A 20,378-nucleotide genomic window follows, 5' to 3' on the forward strand; every position below is an offset into this window, starting at 1 on the left:
AAGCAAAAAAAGAAAGAAAGAAAAAGGGTATATTTGGATAGGATTGTGGGCACCATCATCATCAATGATCAACAATCATCAATTTCATCGACAGTTTTTTAAGCAAAGGTTGGAGCAAAATGTCATATTATCTGTCCTCTGATCCACTAGCCCTTCATCCGTCTTGTAAACTAATCCACAAATTACAGTCGCGTCGAGGGCTTTACAAGGTCAATGGGCGGTGTTGGGGACGCAAGGGAGCGGGACCCATTGAAGCAAATCTTGAAAGGAGTAATGGGTTCCGCTTGTACTCCTCACCCAGATGGGTTTTTCTTTCTCCCTCTTGAAATTTTTACGTGACAGTAAGAAAAACAGGGTATTCTCTCAGTTGGATGATTATCGGCCTTTATAAGGAGGTTGACTGAGCAAATACAGCAGAATTTCAACTCGAGTTTACGAATTTAAACTCATCTTGGGACTTGAATTTCTTCTACTTCTGATAAATTTCAGCAGGTTCACGGATGAACACAATCTTCATTTCTATTTCCTGTTGATTTTGAAGAATTTGTGTTGGCTGTAAGTCCGATCTTGTTGAGAATCTGGTTTGCTTGTGAATTGGGCTTTTCGTTTTCCCTGAAATAAGTCTTCTCTGATCTCGTTTCTTTCAAGTGTCATTAGTTAATCGCTCGATCGTTGTTAGTGTTTATTCAGGCGTTTTTTCTTAACCAAATTAGATATTACCAGTTCTTGCACCCTTTTGTTATTTTCACTTGTACTGCTGCTGCTGCTACTTTGTTGTAATGGAAAGGTGTTTGTATAATTATGGATGGACTACCAAACTGAGCTTGATTTCCTTTTTTTGGTTTTGATAGCGTTGGATGCAATGATTGTAATGGGTTCTCGTAAAGTCTCATATTATGTTCTTCTGCTATGCTTCGGTATTGTGGTTATCTCTGTTTGTACATTCTTTGCCATTGGAGATGACACCGCCCAGCCCGTTCGCCTAGTTGTTAATGCTTCAAATGCATCAACACGGCAGATTCCTGAAACACTTTTTGGAATATTTTTTGAGGTTGGTTCTTTAAATTGTTTTTGCTGTTTCTTTCAGTTATATATATATTCTTCTGAATCCAAACTTCTTTTATCTGAAATTATGATAATATGATTCATGCTTATTTTTCATGTTTTTCTAGCTTGCTACAGAGAATTATAAAGTTTGTTGTTGGAGCATTTAATGTTCTATTAGGGGAATACTCAAAATACAGAACTTATGCTACATGCCTGTTCTCCTATGTTATGTTATAGATTGTGAATCGTTTAAATTGTTAGATTGGAACAAATTGATTGTTGTTGCTAGCGATGTTATCATTCTATGGACTTTCTAATATCATTTTATGCATAATGACATCATAGGTTGTAAGGGTAAGCGTTGTTGGGAGTGCACACACTAAGTTGCTTTTGTCACTACACGACTTTAACTTTACAGCGTTTTACTAATTCGAGCTTGTTTACGTAATCGTGGGGTTTGATTTGTACTTTTGAGAAAAATATCAAGAAGAATGAGTTTATTTTTATGCTCTCTTTTACAGGAAATTAATCATGCAGGGGCTGGTGGAATATGGGCAGAGCTTGTGAGCAACAGAGGTCTCTGATAACCCTTTTTTCCTTATGAAAATTGTATGAAGAAGATGATGGGTGATGAATTCATAACAGTGGAAGTATATGATATGGTCCTTATGTATGAAGGGCTTGGAGTCTTTATTGAGTTCTTGCATTTCGAATTCGCTTCCGACAGAAATTTGTTTACTAAATGAGCCAATTCATTCATTGATTTTCTGTTCTGGAAGCACCATGTATTTTCTTAGATGGAACCATGGAGGATATATTTTTATTTGCAATTAAAATAAAAGGCAAGAACATGCTGATGATATAATCTTTATGATTCTTTTATTCATAGGGTTTGAAGCTGGGGGTCCGAATGTTCCATCGAATATTAGTCCTTGGTCAATCATAGGAAACGAGTCAACTATAAGTGTATCAACAGATCGCTCATCCTGCTTTGATCGGAATAAGGTTGCCCTACGTATGGACGTGTTGTGTGACAGTGAAGGTATCAATGTCTGTCCAACTGGAGGAGTTGGTATCTACAACCCTGGATTCTGGGGCATGGTTAGTCCTCTTTGAGAAGGAATTTCTTTCCAATACTTTTATGTTGGGAATTTTCTGGACCCTTATGTTCTTAAAATGTTAAATTTGGTTTCCCTCTTCAGAATATCAAGCAAGGGAAGGCATACAAAGTGACTCTTTTTGTTCGATCCTCGGGAAAAATTGATGTGTCCATTTCACTCACAGATTCGAGTGGGCTGAAAAAGTTGGCAACATCATCCATCATGTGAGCATATCTGATTTTTTCAAAAGAACTCCTAGCTGGAATGGCAATCCAATATAAATTACTTGTCTTTGTAGATCTTCTGATGTGTCAAACTGGACAAAGATGGAGGTTCTATTGAATGCCTCCGAAACTAATCCCAATTCACGTCTTCAGTTGACAACGTCAAAAAAAGGGGTAATATGGTTCGACCAAGTCTCAGCCATGCCTCTGGAAACATATAAGGTATTTGTCTCTATATGTCTATATGGATCGACCAAGTCATGGAAATGTAGAATTGCAATGTTTGACCCAACAGTATTCATCATACTACTGAGTAGATAGGACTTCGTGAGTTTGGGGTTTTGCTTCGAATTTTCTCGGTAGTTTTCTGCTTATTGTGCTAGATACTGCATTCATATTTGTATCCTTTGAGAACGAGATAATCATGAGTACGGTACTACTACCCCTTTTCGGAACTCAAGCTAATCGTTCTGCATAATTCAAAATGGTTCATGTGCATTATACTTCTACATTGGTAGTATGAAATTACTTTCTGCTTCAGGAGCCAAAAGCACAACTTATTGTCTTCAGGAGCATTATACTTCCTTTTTTATAGATGCCAAACAACGTTAGATGAGTGGTTACACTTTTTTATTGCACAGAAATCATATATTTCACTTTCCTTGCAGTTGTAACCTTTATCATTATGCAGGGTCATGGTTTCCGAAACGATCTAGTCCAAATGATGGCTGATTTAGAACCCCGATTTATTAGATTTCCAGGTAATCGTCATGTTTCATCTTTCCCTACCTCTCTCAAATCTTGTCAGGTCGTGTTTAATGTTTGAATTATAAGAACTTATTGCTACAAATTTGAAATTTCTTCGTCGTGCGGTGTTTCTTTGTTGGTCGTGGTAACTGATAGGCAATCATTTTTTTCTTAATCATGTAAATGAAGGTGGATGCTTTGTGGAAGGTGAGTGGTTAAGAAATGCATTTCGTTGGAAAGAAACCGTTGGACCATGGGAACAGAGACCTGGACACTTTGGTGATGTTTGGATGTACTGGACTGATGATGGACTTGGCTATTTTGAGTTTCTCCAAGTGAGTGTTGTATTTATTTTTCATGGAGTGAGAATATTTATTTCTTTTTAGGCCTTGAAAAACTCGAGCAAGGATCCTGTTTCAGTCAGTATAATTTTTCTTTAAAAACAGAAATACTTGTAAGCGCTGGCACACATCCCGGTGCCTAGCTCTAATACCATTTGTAACAGCCCAAGCCCGTCGCTAGCAGATATTGCACTCTTTGGGCTTTCCCTTCTGGACTTCCCCTCAAGGTTTTAAAACACGTATGTTAGGGAGAAGTTTCCACACCCTTATAAGGAATGCTTTGTTTCTCTCTTCAACCGATGTGAAATCTCACCATTTATGTCAGTCCAAAAAAGAGAGATGGTTTGTGCTGACATCAAGTAGTGTGCCACTTAGCTATTGAGGAGTGGTACAAGCTCAATGTATTAATGGACGTCATCAAAGTTGAATATCATCAGGTTGCTAGATATATTCATTGATGGAAGAAAGAAATTCAAGATCAAATTGATCTTGAACCTCTCGGTGGAATCATCAAACTCATTACACCATGTAACAAATAATTTAGAAACATTAGGAAAAGGTTGAAAGGGTGAAATGAAGGAGTTAGTGAAGGGATGGGACGTACGGTCGAGTTCGTCAAAAAATTGCTGCATTTCCTTAAAAACTAGAAAGAAATCAAGATGGGAGGAACAGTAAAATAAGAAACGTATCACAGATTGAAAACAAATCATTAAGATAGCCCCCACAGAAGAGTTGCTACTTAACTTTATCTCATAACTGATATTACTTGCATGTTATGATTGATACTCTTCAAGTTTGGTTGTATATTTCATTATTTATTGAGCTTTCCTTCGCAGCTAGCAGAAGATCTTGGTGCTGCGCCAGTTTGGGTGTTCAATAATGGTAATCCATGATGGTTATCTTCCTTTCCTTCTTTCTCCATTTTTTCATTTATTTTCTTCTGCTCAATATATAATTTTATTTTCTAAGGAATCAGCCACCAAGATGAGGTAGATACTTCCGCTATCTCACCGTTTGTGCAGGTATGCTCGCAATCATTTGTTGATGTTTAAGATACCAAGTTAGTAAGCTAGTAAGCTCATCGAGGGTTAGTGACTTAAGATACCAAGTCGTGTCACCTCTTTTTGATGTGCATATGCATTATCTTGTGTTTTTCCCTACTTCGAGTACCATCCCGAATTGCTATCAGGCCGATAAATCGGTTTTTGTTACTTTGACTAGGAAATATGATTCATAATTCGTCGATAAATTTGAAATATTAAAATTACTGGCAGTGTGTATCTTGTGAAATCTGTAAATCTTACCCATACTAATAAATGGCTAGTATCTTGATTTTGTCAAGTCAGTATTCATCTAAATCACGATGTAATGATTTTAGGAAGCGCTCGACAGTATCGAGTTTGCGAGAGGAGATCCTAACTCTACTTGGGGTTCCATTCGGGCTTCGATGGGACATCCAGAACCTTTTGACTTGAAGTATGTTGCCATTGGAAATGAGGACTGTGGCAAAAAGAACTACAGAGGTTTCTCAATCTTTTAGAGTATTTTCTTCATGTTTCTATATGTTTCTCAATCTTCTAGCATCGACCTTTATTGATTGACGGGCTTGATTCAGATTCTGTAATTTAAAATGTGTTTTGTAAAATTCAGTCCCTTTTTGAGTTAATCTATCCTTCTAGCAAATAAGTATAGCATTAAGAGATCTCACGTCGATTGGGGAGGAGAACAAAACATTCTTTATAAGAGTGTAGAAACCTCTCCTTAGCAGACGTGTTTTAAAATCGTGAGGCTGACAGCAATACATAATAGACCAAAGGGGACAATATCTGTTAGCGGTAGGTTTGGGCTGTTAAAAATGGTACCAAAGCCAAGTTCCGATGTGCCAGTGAGGAGGCTGAGCTTCGAAGGGGGTGGACACGAGCTAGTGTACCAGCAAGGATGCTAGGCCTCAAAGGGGGTGGATTGAGGGTTCTCACATCGATTGGAGAAGGAAATGAAACTTTCTTTGTATGAGTGTGAAACCTCTTCCTAGTAGACGCGTTTTAAAACCGTGAGGTTGATGACAAGTGATGCTTGTCAAAATGTTGTAGATTTTCCTCTGCTTTTTCTCCGTATGTTTTCTTGAATAACTTTTATTTGGGCAGGAAATTATGTCAAGATCTACCACGCGATGAAACGTGCCTATCCCGACATTAAAATAATTTCTAACTGTGACGGGTCTTCTAGGAAGTTGGATCACCCAGCTGATTACTATGACTTTCATGTAAGTTTTCTTAAGCATCGCCTTTTCATTTTCTGCAAATGGAATAATGTTTTTTTTTAGTTTCATACTAATTTCTCCATATATCAGATATATACCTCCGCCAACCAAATGTTTTCAATGGCTCATAGGTTTGATAAAACATCACGCACTGGTCCCAAGGTCTCTACCTCCTCCATTCTATTCCTCTCTACCTTTTGGCTCTAAATAAGAATCGAATACGAACCAACTTGTGCGATTACTCTGCAGGCTTTTGTGAGCGAGTATGCTGTGACGGGATCAGATGCTGGCAAAGGCAGTCTTCTTGCAGCTCTCGCTGAAGCAGCATTTCTCATCGGCCTTGAGAAGAACAGGTTTTTAATATTAACAATGCTGACATAAATTGTGAGATTCCACGTTAGTTGGAGAAGGAAGCATTCTTTATAAGAGTGTGGAAACCTCTTCCTAGCAAACGCGTTTTAAAAACCTTGAGGGGAAGCCCGAAAAGGAAAACCCAAAAAGGACAATATCTGCTAGCGGTGGATTATTAGCTACTTATTTTTCATGTTTTCTTGTAGTGATATTGTTGAAATGGCAAGCTATGCACCACTTTTCGTGAATACTAATGACAGAAGGTATCACTTTCTGTTGCCTCATCAGCTCTGTCAAGTCTTACAATGATTGATTGCTAAACTAAAATGGAAAGCTTTGTGTTTCATAAAGGTGGAATCCAGATGCTATTGTCTTCAACTCATCCCACTTGTACGGAACGCCTAGCTATTGGATGCAACGTTTTTTTGTAGGCTCAAGTGGAGCAACTCTTCTTGATACTACACTGGATGCTAATTCTGCTTCTTCCCTAATTGCATCTTCCATTATATGGAAAAATCCCGAAGATGAACACAACTATCTTCGAATAAAGGTATATATGTATTCCTATATATGTTTGATCCAACATCGGTTGGAGAGGAGAACGAAACATTTCTAATAAGGATATGGTAACCTCTCCCTAGCATATGCGTTTTAAAACTGTGAACTGACAGCGATACATAACGAGTTATAGTAGATAATATCTACTAGCGGTGAGTTTGGACTATTACACATAAAACACAGTTTGTGGATCCTTTCCGGTTTTCTTTTTCTACGGGGATCTCCTATATTGTGACCAAGAGTCCTAAGACACGTTTTCAACATGTCTTTGACATTATTTCATGGCATACTAATATAGCCAACCTTTTGCAGATTGTTAACTTTGGAAGCAACGAAGTGAGTCTCAAGATATCTGTAAATCATTTGAATGCATTCTCCATTCAGAAATCCGGGTCATCTCAGACTGTACTTACATCTCGTAATTTGATGGATGAGAATTCCTTGAATGACCCAATGAAGGTAATCCAAGCACCCTCTTGAACTGGAAACTTATTTCTAGTCATGGAAAGAAGAAACGGTACTAAATTTTAAAGAAACACTTCGATATGCCAGAGTTTGTCGAGCAGGTATAGCTGCAACGTGCAAGAGATCTTCGACTCCATGAAAGGAAACTGACTTACTCCGAAGTTACAAATCTGATTGCTAGATACCTATATTCTTAGGTGTTACTCTTTTCACCTCGGGTTTTAACCTCTGACGTTTCACGATGGCAGGTGATTCCGATCAAAATTCCGCTCAACACAGCTGGAGAAAACATGGACGTTGTACTTCCCTCTCATTCTCTAACTTCACTTGATTTGTTCATGGAATTTAGCAGTATAAGGATGCCTGGAAGCTATCAATCATCAACATCTGCTATCTGAAGTTGTATATGAAGCTAATAAGCAAAACAGTGAATGCATGCATACACGTCCGGTAATGGCACCATTCTTGTAAATTTACATACTAATTATATGGAGCTATTTCCCCCAATTTGGCTGTCGAACACCATGCTAGTATGTCACGATTACGAACTCAATAGAACCTCTACAATCATTATACCTCGTGTTCTTTACATCAATGATTAGGAACTCATAATTGAGAGCGAGCCTAATTCAATCTATGATCTTTTAGTCAAAGTTCGCCAAATAGGTATAGCTACAACACTCCTTCAATGATTATCTTATGAAAATTATTTCACAGAACAAGACAATATCCAAAACGGCACCAAAAGGATAATGGTTGATCTTGATCTTGTTCTTGTGTAGAGCCATTGTTATTTTATTGCTGTAACGATTTGATGTGGCAACAACTATCCACCATACCCTTCTGCATCATCCCTATCTCAACTTATTTTCTATGAACACATATTTTTGTTCAATGATAAAAACAGGGTTGGGATTCAGTGACACAGAAGAAAATTTCACATATAGCAGATTAAATTAGAGGCATGACACCATTTCCTATCAATTTACATACATATAACCGAAGCCCACCTGTTAAAAGTAAAGATTAAATTCTGTTCACAGATGAGGTTGAAATCAGCTAAAGTCCTATTCTCTACCCTCCCTGTTTCTAAAAGCATTAGTTGGCAGAGATCAGCAAGCATCTAACCTGAAATCGAAAATGCCGAACTTACATATTCTCAGCTGGGATTCGTCTGCTCCTCTCGATGGTCAAACCAGTGTATCGCCCCGACAGATACTAGATTTGCAGAGTGGACAGGTTGCATTTATTCGAAGCCATTTGCCGATGCACCCACAATGAAAATGGTGGTTGCAGGGAAGAGTATAGAGCTCCGTCCCGTCTTCATATTGCGAAAGGCAAATGCAACATTCCTATAAAAAAGTAAATCTTCATATACTCAGCTTCAAAGAAATTACAAGATGAACATCACAGTAAGTGATGAGCAAAACTAAAAGCTGTCGTAGAATCACTAACTATTGTGATATTGTAATCTGCTTGTGTGAAGGACCGTATCGTTATACGTACTTGTTTCTATAAGCAAGAACAGTCGATCGTGTTTGCAGTTAAGCAGGTCATGAAATTGAGTTATTTAAACAAGACCAAGAGTCCTAATTATTCAACCCAGATTGACCCTTTTTATAAAATTCATAGATCTTTCAAGGCTCAAGAATTCAAATTCTACACTTTTCAATCTAAATACGAGCAGAAGCAAAATACTACAAAATTTTGGAGTGGCCATCCACAAGGAACTTTCCCCAGGAGAAAATAATGATGCTATAGAATTATAACAATCCACTATTTAGCTTATATATATTGATAGTTTGACATAAAAAGATAAGTAGCTGACCGAATCCTCTGGATGAAGAGCAAGTTCTTTGATAAGGTGATCGTTATCTAACTCTGTTGTTGCTCCAATTGGTTCCCGTTCTTTTCCATGGATAAACGCCCCGAGCGCAGCCTGACGAAATGTGTACTTGGGAAGAGCCCTGATAACCTCTTCTGAGGCACCTTCTCTGGCAGTCATGGCATATGCAAATGCTATAATAGGAATGCAGCAACAAAGGGAGAAGAAAACAACACATGCCATCCCAATACAAAAGAGAATAAAGAACAAGTCAAACGCTAGAAAGACGACGGTTAACCTGCAATTAACACGAAAAATATTCAGCACCGAAGTTCCAAATCAGATTAAATGGTTCCATACAACTACAAATCAAAGCTAGATTACTCGGGGTGAATGCAATTAAAGCTACAAATTCAAACCAACGATCTCAAAGGAACTAAAAGACATTTGATGACAACGCTTCAGATGGATCGAGAAAAAGGATTTAGCAAACCTTAAATCGTCTTAGTTTCGTAATTGTTCAAGATCCAACACTCATCAGCTTAGTTCGATATGCAAATATTACTAGAACCCCTAATCTAAAAAAAATCATAACTTAAAGCTCCAGAAGTCCAGATTGAACAGTGTGAAAATGCTAGATTTATTCAAAGCCCACCTAGAGGTTGCATTTGCAACAACTTTCAACAAGTAACGAAAATTTTTGTTGAATAAATGAAAAGAGACTAATGCAAAAGGGACACGAACTCCGAAAACGAGCAAAAAGAAGAACAGAACATCGAAAAAAATACATAGGAAGTTGCAGTTTGGTATATGAAACTATTTCTCCAAAAGGAAACATGTCAAGAGGCAAAGTTCTTACCAGTAAAGCCGGGGAGAATCCTGTAAAAGTGCATGGCCACCCATGACAATCCAATAGAATCCGAAGACCCACCAAACCGACGAGGTCATTGTATTCATCGACTCCAACCTTTTCATTATGCTAGAAGGACAAAGATCAAAACAAATTAGTCCAAAGCTTGTGTTGCTCTATCTCATAGATCTGTATACTTCTGTGTTCATCAAATAAGTTCCAGACTAAATGTGAGAAAATGATATGAAGTTATTGCTGGTTCGTTGAATGAAACATGAAAAAGAAAACAAAATAAGCTCAAAACCCATGAATTTGTTCTTAAGAAGATACAATTCACTGTGGCTAATATGTTCGAATTTGCCAAATGTTGAGCAGATTTGGCTTTTCAAACATATTGAAGAACAGATTGAATTCCATCATTATTATTCATTCAAAGGCTGAAATCAAACACCAAGAGAACCCTACAGGAGGCGATCAGAAGGACATAAGCACACATAGTGCTTAGATTACTGCATTGGAAGGGGAAATCTCAAAATTGCGCATATGATTCAGTCAATGAATGCATTAGATATAATTCATACAATGTCTTCACTGTTCTTCCTACCTGCGATGATACGCACGGTCCTCAAAGCCGTGGAGCGCCATGCTCCGCTGATACTCAAAGAAGACAAACCCAACATGCAGGAGACATTGCAAGCCATATCCAGAAATCCAAAGGCGCAAAGGCGTGGAAGGGCGTTCTCGAAACGTGGACAAGAGGACAACAATGGAGACAAAAACAAAGGCCAAATTCCAAACGACGTCGAGAATTAAAATGGGCATAGAGTAGAAGCAATTTTCCCTAACAATGGAGCGGCGATTGAAATCGTTAGCGTCGTCGTGGTCTTCTGTGTCGGATCGGGAGTCGGCGCAATCAGCCAATAGGGGGCGGTGGCGGCCGGAGGTAATCAAACGGGTAGTGTAGCGAGTTAAAGGGATTGTAAAAGTGGTACTGACAGTGGGATAGCGAAGAACAGAATCATTGAGAGTGCCGCCATTGGCAGTGCGTCTCAGTGCTCGTTCTTCTTCCATTATGGGTATGGCTTCCACTTGAGAGAGAGAGAGAGAAAGAATGGGTGCGGTGGCTGCTGAAAGTAGTTGGGTTGGGGAGCCGAGGCAGGTCGCAGGCGGTGCTTTTTGGTGGTGCTATTGCTCCGTCACGGCGTGGGGGAGATTTAAACGACGTCGTATAATATCTCAATCGCTTTAGACAGGGTTTTGTACGATGATGGATAATGTCCAAGCAACGATGTAATGTCGACCTTAAGAAAAAGAAAATATAATAATAATAATAAATTACAAATTTAATTTAAAATTTATTTGGTCTCCAAATGATCCAACAAATTTATGAACTTCCCATTTCTACAATAAATTTTTAAATTTTAAAAAGTTTATAATACCCGAAATTAAAACCTTTAAGAAATTATTTTGGGTTCAATAATTTAAAAATTGACAAAGAATTTAGAATTATTATTATTATTACACTGCTGATGTAATAACCATTAATGAAAAATTAAAAGAATTAATAAGCTGACAATATTAGCATGACTCAATTCAATTAGTTAATGTATATATCCGTAGCTTATCTCAAAATTTTATAACGCTAAATTTAGAGATCCATTTAGCTTGAAAATTAAAATAAAATAGAATAATTTATAAATTAACATTTAACCAATTAAAATAATTAAGAATTGTGTTTGTGACAACAAATTAATGAGCCATGTCAATGTGTTGGAAGGTACAACTTAATAATAGAGCCCATTCAATTAATATATCAAAAGGTTGAAAGTCCCTATTCTTGATTTTCATTTATGTCAAATATATATTATATATAGTAGTAGGTACGTTAACATTTTTATAATAAAAAAACAAAAATAATCTAACTCGAAAATTTAAATATTGTAATTATAGATAAGTGTCATAATAAACTCTCTCTATCAGTTTTGTTATCTTGAAAAGCAGTTAACCAATCACGAATAAATAAGACGTTTAGGTACGAATGATGATACCAAGAATCAACTACTAAGATTTCTCGAAACAACTAGGTACGAAAATACAACCATTCAATTTAGTTCTTCCTTAGCATACGATTTATCACACACATTATTTAGCTTGATTGAGTGTTCTCTTCATCTTGCCATAATTAAGCTACCAAACACTAAGTTACTCCAATTAAGTCCATGCATTGCGATTTGAAAAACTTCTCAAACATTCTATATTTATAATAAGTTAGATTCTAGAGAGCTAAAGCAAGTTCAAAAAAGATTTAATTTTAAAATTTTGATAATTAAATTTATGAGAACTCCTTCCACCTCTAATTTACAAAACCCAAACCAATTATCGAAGAATAAAAACAACTTCGAAGAAACAAGCATAGTTTTCAAAAGCTAAATGATTATCCAACAAGATCTCAAATGTTCGATTTAAACTTTCGGGTGGGGTAGATCTCCATTCCTTTTTGTCAAAAGGAAGCCATTTATAGAACAAAAGGAGAGAAAAATGTTGGAGAAAGTTGAGGTAATCCCAGTTGTGTTCAAGCTAGTGTAGAACGAGATGGCCATAATAATAAATGAAGGGTTGGACAAAAAGTCATGCAAGGGAGAGGGTCTTTCATGGTGAGGACCATCTTGGCTGGATGCTATGCTCTAGTAAAATGTAAATCCACCGACCTACAAATCTTCCCTGTAATTTCTATATCAATTTTGACCTATAAAATCCGACATGAAAATGGTAGGTTTAAGCTAACTTAGCTAACTATGATAGAACTAAAAATATGAGGACCAAAAGCAGAAAAACAATGGAATTTGTGGGGTATTTGGCTCAAGAGAAACAATAGAAAGAACATAATTTCCATAATCCACCCTCTTCAGAACATCCACCGACATCAAAACTCTGATGCAAACAAACCTATCAGATAGCTTTTCTTTCTTTCTTTCTTTTTCCTTTTGGATAATAACAACAGCAAGAGCAAGAGTTGAAGATGGTACCGTAGGATTTGCAGCAACAGACTGTACAGAAGAATTAGAAAACCTCTTCTCTTTGAAATTTAGCACCATACAGCATCTCCTACCAAGACTAGGGCTCCAAGAGAACCACCACTAAGGAACAACATGAGAGCGGAATATGAGAGGATAGGTACAGCAAAATCCACTGCTCCAACACTGCACAATTAGCGGAATCGAGCTTGAACATCGTAACAAATTTTTAAGTGAAAAAAGATTAAAGTAAAACAGTATTCTTACACTGTTAACCGCCCAAGCCCACCACTAACAGATATTGTTTTCTTTGGGTTTTTCCTTCCGGGCTTCCCTTCAAGGTTTTAAAACACATCTGCTAGGAAGAGGTTTTCACACCCTTGTAAGAAATGCTTCGTTCCCCTCTCCAACCAATGTGGGATCTCAAAATCCACCCCCCTTGGGGTCCAGCGTCCTCGCTGGCACACAGTCCAGTGACTAGCTCTAATACCATTGGTTGACCCAAGTCCACCGCTAGCAGATATTGTCCTTTCGGGCTTCAAGGTTTTAAAACGCGTCTGCTAAGAAGAGGTTTCCACGCCCTTATAAGGAATGCTTCGTTCCCCTCTCCAACCAATATTTGATCTAACACAATTATATCAATACCAGCATTTATTAAAGCCAAGGGATTCTTTTTAAACGTACCACTGAAAGCAAAGGTCCCTGCTTGAACTTGCCATGGAACGAAAATGCAGCTGGCTTTGGATTGTCTCCAGGCCCTCTAATAAAGCCACTGGACAGAAATTAAACAATTACATAGACAGGTCAGTTGAATTTCCAATTTACTCGAGTCGGAGTACAATGTCAATAACTTACATCAATGATGGACAAATCAGGGGAGTCCTTTTAATATCATATACTGCGATCAGGCCATTATATAATTCATCTCCATCCTTGAAAGAGACAGCCAGTCGCTCTCCTGAAGCATCCCATGCTATCTTCTCAATACCCTGACTGAAAGGATAATGCACAGCTGTCAAAATTTTATGGTTAACAATATTGGTCATGGGCGGTTTAACAAACGAAACATATATTATACCTGTTCGTCAAAGTAGTTATCTCTGGCAAGTCAACAGCTAGCAGATGTGCAACTGAAGAAAAAAATCATTGAGAATGCATCAGATCTACAAACGAGTAAAAACTGAAGATCCACATTAATGGCTGGCGAACATTTTGCAGTTTAATAGAAAGTAAAACTAGATTCATCACATTAACCAGGCAACATAGGCAATAAAAATATTGTCCCTGTAGAGACATTAGGTGAAGACGTTAAGTTAAATAAACATTACTCAATACCTTGCATAATGCACCTGAATCAAAACTGAGAAAAGAGTTTCAAGTGATGATATAAGCGCTTGTTAGCAGACCCAGCAATTGTAAAGACAATTCACATACCTAATGACGGAGGCTTAGATGCAAAATGAATTGAACCCAATACTGAAGACTCAGAGAAAGCAAGTAGTATCATACGTCCATCAGGATCCCATATTGCTCCCTGAAATCATGACATTGTTTAGTGGATACAAAGTAAAAATTTTAACCCGTTAAAGACTATAGTGGTGGCTAGAAAAAGATTGCTAACAATTATAAATTTTAACTTGACTGACAAAAGTGAACTAAATAAAAGAATAATTTTCATGCAATGTCTAGATACTATGTCCGGACAATTGTTGACTACTTTACACTGATAACGAGAAGGGTTAAGAGAAGGGGCGAGCTACGATGTATTATCTCCTATACAATGGGGAAAAAGAGGAGAAAAAAAACAATGAGATTTCTGATGCCATATCTGGCATAGTTAAAGCCTTATTCTTATCCAGCTATGGAATTCAATATTATTATTTGCTTCAACTACTATATGCGTACATGGATTAAGTGGAGTATGAGTTGCATTTCTTCTACATCCTTGTCTATTTTCCTTATGAGAAACCGAAGTACATTGGAAGTTTCTCCTCCATCTGCCCATCTATATTACATTATTTTAAGTAGATACTATGCATTTTTTTCCTAGACCAAAACAGAGGGGGCGAGCAAGAGAAAATGACAGAGACAAAGAGAGAAGGGGAAACATCCCTGGACAAGTTAAAATAAATAAAACATCATTGTTTTTTCTTTGTACCGTGACAAAACCACTTGTTGTCGACCACTGTTCAGATGTCCATGTGTTCGTTTCCCAAAGATAAAATGTTCCATCCCTGCAAAATGAATGGTCAACAGTCCTGGCTGATTATTATGTAACAAAATGCACAAGACAGTTGGATAGTACTTACAATTTTGCAGCAAAAAAGTAATCTCCAGAAGGTGACCACTTGATTGTTGATACACACCCTAATCCACGCCTAATGGGTGTTCCTAACCCTGGAACCATTCAAGAGTCAAAGAAGTTCTTAAAGAAACATAGGAGGGAGGGAGGCAGGAGAGAACTTCAAAATAATAAAAACAAATAAATTAATCAATTGGTAAATAAGATTAGAAACAAATTAAATAATCAGGCAATTCAAGTATTGTTGATACATTACTAAAGAAGCATTTTCCATAGATATGCTACCTGGGACAATTATGTTTTTTTAACCCCTTTGAATAGAAAAGATTCAGAGATATAGGAGGAAATGAATCCCTAGCATTATTCTTCTTGAAAAATAGCGTCCAGTCATCAAACATAATTAAGAAGATTAGCCTTTAACATACCTTGAGAGACATCCCAAATGGTAAAAGAAGAGCTCTCATAAGATGCAGATGCTAGATATGTGCCAATGTGTCAAGGAAATCTCTCGTATCAGGTTGAAATACTTCAGTGAGGAGATAAAAGAAAAAGAATCATAAAAATATAGCAAAAGTCAAATATCATCAGCAAGTATAATCAAAGAAAATTATTTGACAGATTCTTCCGCAGAGGAAGAGGGAAAAACACCCGCCACCAACCAACAATTCAACTATCATGCAAAGGACTAAATTTCTTTAATTTATTTGGATATCTTCCATCAGGACTCCATGACAGGGCACTAATCTGTTCATCACGGGTCCGAAGAAAATCAACTAGGGTATATCGAACCCCAGAGCCTCTTGAGAATGATCCTAAAAAGGACACGGCACCAGGTCTCACCGAAGCAGCATTTCCTGGGAAAGAAGCAGCCCAGATGCAAATTCCATCTCTGAAAGAACATTCAGTCCAAGAATCTCAAGTTGAGTTAATGGTAAACATTCTTGCGAGAAATAGTTTTGTCATCTAAAGTTCTAAGATATATAGTGTTTATTTTAAATGATAAGATTGCAGCTCTAAGGTACTTACTTGCATGCCACCGAAAGGGTCCTCCCGCCATTTGGTCTCCACTCAAGAACTTTAACATCCTTTTGCAAGTCGTGGGTCAAAATGCAAGGGTCTTTTCCTTCTGTCCAGAACATAAAATACATTCGCATTATTTGAAAGAAATTGAACAACAAATTCTAAGATGAAATGAACAGTACAAATACAACAACGCTACTTCTATATACAAATAAAAAGATTACAAAACTTTAACCAAGTCATATGGTGAATCAGATTCGATGACCTGCATTTTCAAAATCACGGACAACAACTTGATTCGTCCCAGATATGAATGCTAAAATATGCTTGTGCTGGTGCCAACTCATTCCTTGAAGATATTCTGCTGGTAAGTATTTTACCTATAAAATTGATCAGTGAGCATAAGTTGCTTAACTTTCATTCACAAGTTACAAAGCATGTGCTTTACTTTTGGAATGCACGTTGCAGTCAATTTACTAAACTCCAATGTATCTTTTAACAACTTCAGAACTTCAAAGTAAATAGAGTTCCATAAAGCAACCATTTTTATCCATGCAAAAAAAGAAATGATGAACTTCCTAAAAATTACAATGGATGTGTAATTTAAAGACACCATTTTAAATTTCATATCTTCTGTATTCGAATTTATTGAACCCCAACAATCATTTCTAAGTAAAAACTTAAAGGCACCATGAACTTCAAAATGTTTCCTTGTTGCCAATATATATAGGGTACGCCAGTAGGAGTAGGATACAACAATTAAAATGTAATAGCAAACTAAAATTAAATTGCCTAGCAATTTTTTCTCTATGTGTCCCTAAGTGCAACGAAGTTGTCCGTGCGGAAATGCTTACAAATATTTCCTAACCTAACAATTTATCGTGTTATAGTGCCTTAGGTATGAATTATATTGAACAAGATCTAGGATTTCAGAATGCCTTACACAAAATGATATTGAAGGATTGTTATTGTTATGAAGTTGGGTTAGCAAACTAATTTCATGTAGACAATCAAATTCTTCTTTTTTGAGCCAAAATTTTCTTTGTTTAGATGAAATGGAATATTTTCATTTGTTAAGAGAAAACATTTAAGACTGATCTCTTGTAAACAAAAAATAAAAAAGGATGGAACAAAACTACACACAGTTCTTCTGAACTGTACCGGCATTTAGAAATGATTCTGAACCACACGATTAGCTATTAACAATTATTAAACTTACATCATTAGGACGTAAAAAACGCTTGATGGAGTCCTCGAGGAATCCCTGCAAAGATGCAATCACACTCTTCCTTTGGATACTTTCCCCATTTGCTTCATCGTTTCTAGCCTCATTGTTCGGTTCAGGATTCGGCGACACCAAAAAATCGGACTGAAATGGAACAGGACTAAACACCATACCCTGTTAAACGCCACATCCACAAATTCAATAAACAAAAAACATCGCGCCTGAAGAGAACGCTAACATCAACAATAAATTTCAACTATCATTACTCACAAGGACTTTCCCATAAGTGTCGTTCGCTAGATCATCGGAGATTCGATCAGCAGTAACTGAATAGTAAGAAATTCACAAAACAGATGCTCAATATCATAAAAAGTAGAACACTGGAACTATATACATGAGAAGCAAAGTAAGAATTCGATACTAACTGAGGTCGCGATTGATTTCGCAGATGGTAACAGACCCAGGAGGAGGAAATGAAGGCATTATGAGGAAACTTAAAAGCCCTAAATGGATCAAATGACTGAATTTCTGCCCAATTCAGCTCGAGAACTGAATTTGATTCCGGCGAAGTTCTTGGATTGTTTGAGCACCGGATTTTCCCGCCCACTGGTTCGGGTCCGTAGTCGGATTTTCCAATGGAGATCCTTTTAAAGATTGATGAGATGTTTGAAAATAGGGTTTAGATTTTATTTTTAAAATATATATATATATATAAATATATATTTTAATTTGCTACCAATTACTATTATTATTAATATTAATTTTCAAACCTCTTTTAAAATATTTCTATCTTTCTATCTCCGTTTGCCGACATATTTGTTGAGAAACAGGGTTGGGCCTCGAGCATATGTCGTCCGTATCAACGATGACTCAATTTTTAGTTGACTGACTTACTTGAGAGTGACATGTTATTTTATACATGTTTTCTTTTAGATTATCGACTATTTTCTTCGCTCGGGTAGAAAATATAAATTTATATTAATAATTATTGTAAAACAAATTCTTTTGAAATTCTTTTTTTCTTAAAAAAATTATAAAACATAAAATGTTATTATATAGAGGGGAAATTTTAATTTATAATTTTAATTTTTTTAAAAAAAATAAAACACTTAAAAAATATTTCCAAAAGGGGAAATTTGAAGAAAAGAAGGGAAAGGAACAAAACACAGATGTACGGTGAACAGTCCTATCTTCTGCATTGGCCGCTGTGAGAATTTGCTGCTTGGTTATCGTCTGCAGCAACACAAGCAAACGAAATCGATTAACTTTTCGAAACCCATTGCTGAGATCTGCTTCACACGCTCAAAGATGGTTCCCTGTGGCGTCTCTCCTTCTCTGAAACCTCCTACCCTTTGTACTCTTTTCAGCTTTAATGGCCGACCCACCTTCGGTTTCGGCCTCCAAGCTCCAAATCTTGAAACCCCACTTCGAATGAAGACGGCTTGTGCTTGTTCTTCCCGCCATACCCATATATTGAAGTTTAAGGATGTGGGTCGGCGTCAAATGCAATGTGGGTCGCGGATGTTTACGGATTTCCGGATTTCAGCATCCTCTGGCGATGGCTCTGGCGATGGCTTTGGCTCTGGAGGTGGCGATGGTGGATTTGGAGGTTCTGGTGGTGAAAATTCTGGAGGCGGTGAAGGGGATAGCGGCAAAGGCGGGGTTAACTGGCCCTTCTTGTCTTGGTAATGCATCTCACTATAGTCAATCTTGTCTAGGATTGTTGGGAGAGAAGTCCCACCTCCCTTAATAAGGCCTTCTCAAAACTACAAGAGTTTATGCTCAAAGTGGGTACGAGGCCTTTGGAGAAACCAAAAGCAAAACTACAAGAGCTTATGCTCAAAGTGGACAATAAGAGTCATGGTTTCTAAAATAGTATCATAGTCATGCCTTTAAGTTGGTCATGTCAATAGACTTCTCAAATGTCGACGAAATAAGTTGTGAGCCTCGAGGGTTTAGTTAAAAGGACTAAAATGTCAACAAAGGGTATACTTTGTTTGAGGGCACTAGAGAAGGAGTCGAGTCTCGATGAAGGGAGGCTATTCGAGGGCTCCATAGGCCTCAGGGGAGGCTCTATGGTGTACTTTGTTCGAGGGGAGGATTGTTGAGGATGGTTGGAAGAAAAGTCTCACATCGGCTAGTTAAGGAGTTGATCATGGATTTATAAGTAAGGAATACATCTTCATTGGTATGAAGCTTTTTGGGGAAGCCCAAAGCAAAGCCACGAGAGCTTATGCTCAAAGTAGACAATACCATACCATCTTGGAGAGTCATAATTCCTAACAACTCTCTCTTTTGTTAGTTAGTCATAAATCCTCGTTTTGAGATGATCTTCTTGATCAAGTTCAACAACTGTTTGACCACCTTCAAAGTTCTCCTATGCATCCAATTTATCCTCCTCTTTTGGTTGCTTCTCTTCATCATCTTCGAAATCTCACATCGGTTAAGAGGGGAACGAAGCATTCTTTATCAGGATGTGAAAACCTCTCTCTACCAGATGCATTTTAAAAATCTCGAGAATTCCAAAAGGAAAAGTTGAAAGAGGACAATATCTACTAGTAGTGGACTTGAGCTATTACAACTCGTGCTTGTTTATACGTATTTCTCTCTCCTACGACAAAAATAGTGTCTTTTTGGTGTTATAACAGCTGATTTCACTATGCTTCCTTTGTAATCTAGTGCCAAAGTGTATAGAAGATTGAATCAGAAACAAGTCTCCCTTATTTCTTTTATTGTCATTGTAATTTGGTTCTGTATTATTTCAGGTATTTGACTGTTCTTGCAAAATACCCTGTTTTGGTGAAATCTGTAACATCTGGGATTCTGAATGCTCTGGGAGATTTAATTTGCCAGGTTTTCCTTCTAATATGTTTTTCTAGAAATCTGTGAACTTTGATAAAACACCGGGCGGTGTGCCAGCAAGGACGTTGAGTCCCCAAGGGAGGTGAATTGTGAGATCCCACATCAGTTGGAGAGGGAACGAAGCATTCCTTATAAGAGTGTGGAAACCTCTCTCTAGCAAACACGTTTTAAAATCATGAAGCTAACG

General features: G+C 37.3%; 4 protein-coding genes across 12 annotated transcripts in view; 2 read left to right on the top strand and 2 right to left on the bottom strand.

Moving 5' to 3' along the window:
- On the top strand, nt 1-7,721 carry LOC111482253 (alpha-L-arabinofuranosidase 1-like). Of its 4 annotated transcripts, none has more exons than XM_023127958.1 (18): nt 4-605; nt 852-1,051; nt 1,569-1,623; nt 1,937-2,148; nt 2,250-2,371; nt 2,446-2,593; nt 3,063-3,132; nt 3,308-3,453; nt 4,296-4,341; nt 4,429-4,481; nt 4,838-4,982; nt 5,604-5,722; nt 5,810-5,881; nt 5,969-6,072; nt 6,277-6,333; nt 6,422-6,620; nt 6,941-7,087; nt 7,342-7,721. In XM_023127958.1, the coding sequence occupies exons 2-18, from the start codon at nt 863-865 to the stop codon at nt 7,489-7,491; spliced, it is 2,034 nt and encodes a 677-aa protein (XP_022983726.1). In that variant the 5' UTR covers nt 4-605; nt 852-862; the 3' UTR covers nt 7,492-7,721. The 4 variants fall into 4 exon arrangements, with proteins under 4 accessions (XP_022983724.1, XP_022983726.1, XP_022983727.1 ...); XM_023127959.1 differs by having other exon boundaries at nt 4-492; XM_023127957.1 differs by having other exon boundaries at nt 5-555.
- The window catches only part of LOC111482323 (E3 ubiquitin-protein ligase At4g11680-like), a 22,340-nt gene continuing 9,036 nt past the window's right edge, over nt 7,075-20,378 (bottom strand). The window contains exons 1-5 of one of the 4 annotated variants that reach the window (XR_002718181.1): nt 10,373-10,839; nt 9,778-9,897; nt 8,922-9,216; nt 8,222-8,445; nt 7,075-7,487 (exon numbers count right to left, since the gene is read on the bottom strand). Coding sequence is in view for 3 of the 4 variants with exons in the window: in XM_023128052.1 (XP_022983820.1) it covers nt 8,284-8,445; nt 8,922-9,216; nt 9,778-9,897; nt 10,373-10,839 (1,044 nt within the window). In the remaining variant the exon portion in view is untranslated. Of the gene's footprint in view, nt 7,488-8,013; nt 8,446-8,686; nt 8,800-8,888; nt 9,217-9,777; nt 9,898-10,372; nt 11,056-20,378 lie in introns of those variants that run through there. The other 3 variants (XM_023128052.1, XM_023128053.1, XM_023128054.1) reach the window with 3 other exon arrangements.
- LOC111482293 (aladin) lies at nt 12,298-18,007 on the bottom strand. Of its 3 annotated transcripts, none has more exons than XR_002718178.1 (15): nt 17,755-18,007; nt 17,600-17,655; nt 17,324-17,503; nt 16,370-16,484; nt 16,111-16,210; nt 15,797-15,973; nt 15,510-15,568; nt 15,092-15,179; nt 14,941-15,016; nt 14,217-14,316; nt 13,861-13,912; nt 13,638-13,775; nt 13,467-13,554; nt 12,795-12,968; nt 12,298-12,489 (listed from the first exon to the last, which is right to left on the bottom strand). XR_002718178.1 is itself a non-coding variant. In XM_023128004.1 (14 exons), exons 1-14 carry the CDS (start codon nt 17,810-17,812, stop codon nt 12,906-12,908), a joined length of 1,350 nt encoding a protein of 449 aa, XP_022983772.1. In that variant the 5' UTR covers nt 17,813-18,007; the 3' UTR covers nt 12,636-12,905. The 3 variants fall into 3 exon arrangements, 1 of the variants encoding a protein (XP_022983772.1); XR_002718179.1 differs by having other exon boundaries at nt 12,298-12,514; XM_023128004.1 differs by lacking the exon at nt 12,298-12,489 and having other exon boundaries at nt 12,636-12,968.
- LOC111482336 (protein sym-1) overlaps nt 18,468-20,378 on the top strand; it is a 5,775-nt gene continuing 3,864 nt past the window's right edge. Inside the window, exons 1-2 of the mRNA XM_023128073.1 lie at nt 18,468-19,014; nt 20,095-20,182. Of these exons, the coding sequence (XP_022983841.1) occupies nt 18,638-19,014; nt 20,095-20,182 (465 nt within the window). The 5' untranslated portion in view covers nt 18,468-18,637. The remainder of the gene's footprint in view (nt 19,015-20,094; nt 20,183-20,378) is intronic.

Source organism: Cucurbita maxima, unplaced genomic scaffold, assembly GCF_002738345.1.
Source record: "Cucurbita maxima cultivar Rimu unplaced genomic scaffold, Cmax_1.0 Cma_Scf00007, whole genome shotgun sequence".
Lineage (NCBI taxonomy): Eukaryota > Viridiplantae > Streptophyta > Magnoliopsida > Cucurbitales > Cucurbitaceae > Cucurbita > Cucurbita maxima.

Coding starts and splice junctions, on each gene's coding strand:
- LOC111482293 (XM_023128004.1), bottom strand. CDS start 17,812: ATGCCTTCATTTCCTCCTCCTGGGTCTGTTACCATCTGCGAAATCAAT. Junction 17,504..17,599: donor ACACTTATGGGAAAGTCCTT/GTGAGTAATGAT, acceptor GGCGTTTAACAG/GGTATGGTGTTTAGTCCTGT. Junction 13,555..13,637: donor CTGATTTGTCCATCATTGAT/GTAAGTTATTGA, acceptor ATTTCTGTCCAG/TGGCTTTATTAGAGGGCCTG.
- LOC111482253 (XM_023127956.1), top strand. CDS start 806: ATGGACTACCAAACTGAGCTTGATTTCCTTTTTTTGGTTTTGATAGCG. Junction 1,624..1,936: donor AGAGCTTGTGAGCAACAGAG/GTCTCTGATAAC, acceptor TTTTATTCATAG/GGTTTGAAGCTGGGGGTCCG. Junction 4,342..4,428: donor AGTTTGGGTGTTCAATAATG/GTAATCCATGAT, acceptor TTATTTTCTAAG/GAATCAGCCACCAAGATGAG.